General features: G+C 37.8%; 1 protein-coding gene across 1 annotated transcript; it reads right to left on the reverse strand.

Moving 5' to 3' along the window:
* Positions 1-314: 314 nt before the first annotated feature.
* Positions 315-1,259, reverse strand: LOC145516957 (olfactory receptor 2B2-like). Its single transcript, XM_081519061.1, has one exon. The coding sequence runs from the start codon at positions 1,257-1,259 to the stop codon at positions 315-317; it is 945 nt and encodes a 314-aa protein (XP_081375187.1).
* Positions 1,260-2,809: the final 1,550 nt, after the last annotated feature.

Here is a 2,809-nt window from a genome sequence, read left to right on the forward strand (position 1 = left end):
TATGCCAAATATACCTTTTAAAACTTTCTAAATATCTTTTCTCTAGCTATTACACCAGGTTTTTCCCCTGAAACTAAGTTAACTAGTCATAACAGTTAGGGAAAAAATTGATATGACTTGGTAAGATCCAATTTTGCAAAAGCAGTCTCAAAAGTTGATAAGGGCTGTGTGGAGATCATTAAGAACTGATGGTTTCTTTCTTTGTCCTGTTTCACCTGTGAACTTTATGACACTGTCCTCTCATCACTTCTATGTCTGAAATCTTTGAAAGGCAGAAATATTCATCCTTACTTCTTAAGTCTTCTCTTCAAAGATCATCTTGTCCTGACCCAAAATTTCTTAGTTAGTGCCCTTCTAAGGGCAGCTTTCACATCCTTGTTCCTCAGTGTATAGATAAATGGATTGAGTGTAGGTGTGACGATTCCATAGAAGAGAGCCATGATCTTCCCTCTATCCTGAGAATAGCTAGAGGGAGGCTGGACATACATACTGATGGCTGTAAAGTAGAAGAGAGAGACCACCAGCAAATGTGAAGCACAGGTATTAAAGGCCTTCCAGCGACCTTCCGCAGAGCGGATTCTCATTACTGCCCAGGCAATGAACACATAAATGCCCAGGATGAGGGAGAGGGGCACCAGAAGTAGCAAAGCCCCTAGCACATTGAGCTCAGCCTCATTCACATGGGTATCTGTACAAGCTAGTTTCAGAAGAGCAGGAACTTCACAGAAGAAATGGTCCATCACCCTCTGTCCACATCTTGGGGTCAACACGGTGAGAGTAGACTGCACAAGGGAGTTAGCAAAGCCACTAATCCAGGTCCCAGTGGCCATGTGGATACAGCGTCTCTGGTTCATGATGATTGGGTAGCGAAGGGGCTTGCAAATAGCAGCATAACGGTCAAAGGCCATGATGGCTAGAAGTATGCATTCCGTAGAACCCAAGGCCAAGGAAATATAGAGCTGGGCAACACAACCACCATAGCTAATGGTCTTTTCTGGTCCCCAAAGGTTGACTAGCATCTGTGGGACAGTACTGGTAGTAAAGCAGAAATCCAGAAGGGATAGATTAGAGACAAAAAAGTACATGGGACTGTCCAGCTGGGGATCCAGGCAGGAAACTAGGATAACAGAGAGATTTCCAAACAGGGCAAAGATGTAAGCCACCAGAAAGATTACAAAGAGTGGTGTTTCCAGCCAGGATCGATCAGAAAATCCCAATAAGATAAAATCATCTAGTGAGCTCTGATTACTGACCCACATATTGGCACTGATGGGAGAAATTCCAGCTGAGACCTCTAAACACCCCTTCTAAGGATGAGTATCAATGATAAAAGGAAGCCTCTGGAAACTAAAAACCAGAGATGCTAAGATGAAACTCTCATTTCTGCTGTAATCTGCATCTATATTCCAATTATGATCAAGTATCAAGCCAACATTATCAGTGTAATGCTGAAAGATTATTAAGAAAAGAATAAAAAGAACCAGCAAAGTAATTGGGAAATTTTCCTTATGTGATGAATGTCTTCTGGTTAGTTATCATTCCTTTGGATTTTGTTGTCTTTTCTTCTAAAAAAGTTTCAGTAGAACTACCATCAACCCTACTTGTCATGAATATTTAACAGAAACAACAGAGTATAGATGAAAACAGATTGCAAGAAGGCAAAGCTTCCCAAATACAGGTTGAGCAAAGGACAGTGTGAAGAAGGCAGGTGGATCAGCAGTCCTGGAGAGCCAAGGCATTTTGGTATCTTCATCTTGCTCAAACCCACCCTAGTCAAAAACATCATGGGAACTGGAGCACGTCATAGATTTTGCACAGTGAAAAGATGGAGTATCAGGACTCTTTTACCTCTTCCAAGCATTAGTGCTGATCCTACTAAGAAAATTTGAAAGTAGAAGGAAGAAACAAAAAATTCAAACAAGATAACATACACACAAAACAATCAAGCCTTGGAAACTTGCTTGCTCTGAAATGCTACTCAACAGATATCTAAATAAATTTGATGAATTTCTAACCTCTGAGTGAAAACACCAGAAAGAGTTTCAAATACTTGGCTCCTTTAAGTAAATTTCTCTTATGTTTATATACAAATTTCTAACTCCTCAGGATAATTATGAGCATATTAAACATTTCTCTCTCTCCCTTCCTTCCTTATTTTGTTTTCTTACTCATTAATTATAATATTTCTACCATCTGAGGTGCCTCTATCTCATTCTTCCCCCATAGAAATCACACGATTCCTTTATTATAAATTTCTGAAGAAAACTCTAGTGATTAATTTTTCATTCTCTAAAATCTCTTTAGGTTTGATTCACTGGTTATAGCAAATTTGCCTTGCATCTTAAGTTACTTTGTAAAAGACATTTTCCTTATTCCTTCAAATCCCAGTGATTCCTTTCACCAGCTGAGTGACTTTAGAGATGTCATTTAATCCTTTTGTACTTCAATCTTCTCATCTTTAAAATGAGCATAATTATATGCATCTCATAGGACTAAGTGATTTAATGTAAATTCATTTATTTTTATATGCTAATAATTCAATAACTATGATTTATTTCCCAAATTATGAATTCCCTAAAATATTGGACTTTTCTTATTTTTGTGCATCTATAAACAGTGTAAAATGGTATTTGTAATAGATAATTAATAAATACTGATAGACAGTAAATATGATGTGACTGCTAGGAAAATAGCCCTGGAACTTCTGATTACTTATTTTTCTGATTCTCTTGATTGGCCTTACATTATAATCTTCTTGTGCTCTTAACGTGGTAGAATTAGTGGATTTCATTGGTCAGGTTTTTTTTTC

Source organism: Giraffa tippelskirchi, chromosome 8 (genome assembly GCF_054371585.1).
Source record: "Giraffa tippelskirchi isolate mGirTip1 chromosome 8, T2T-mGirTip1v1.2.pri, whole genome shotgun sequence".
Taxonomy (NCBI): Eukaryota; Metazoa; Chordata; class Mammalia; order Artiodactyla; family Giraffidae; genus Giraffa; species Giraffa tippelskirchi.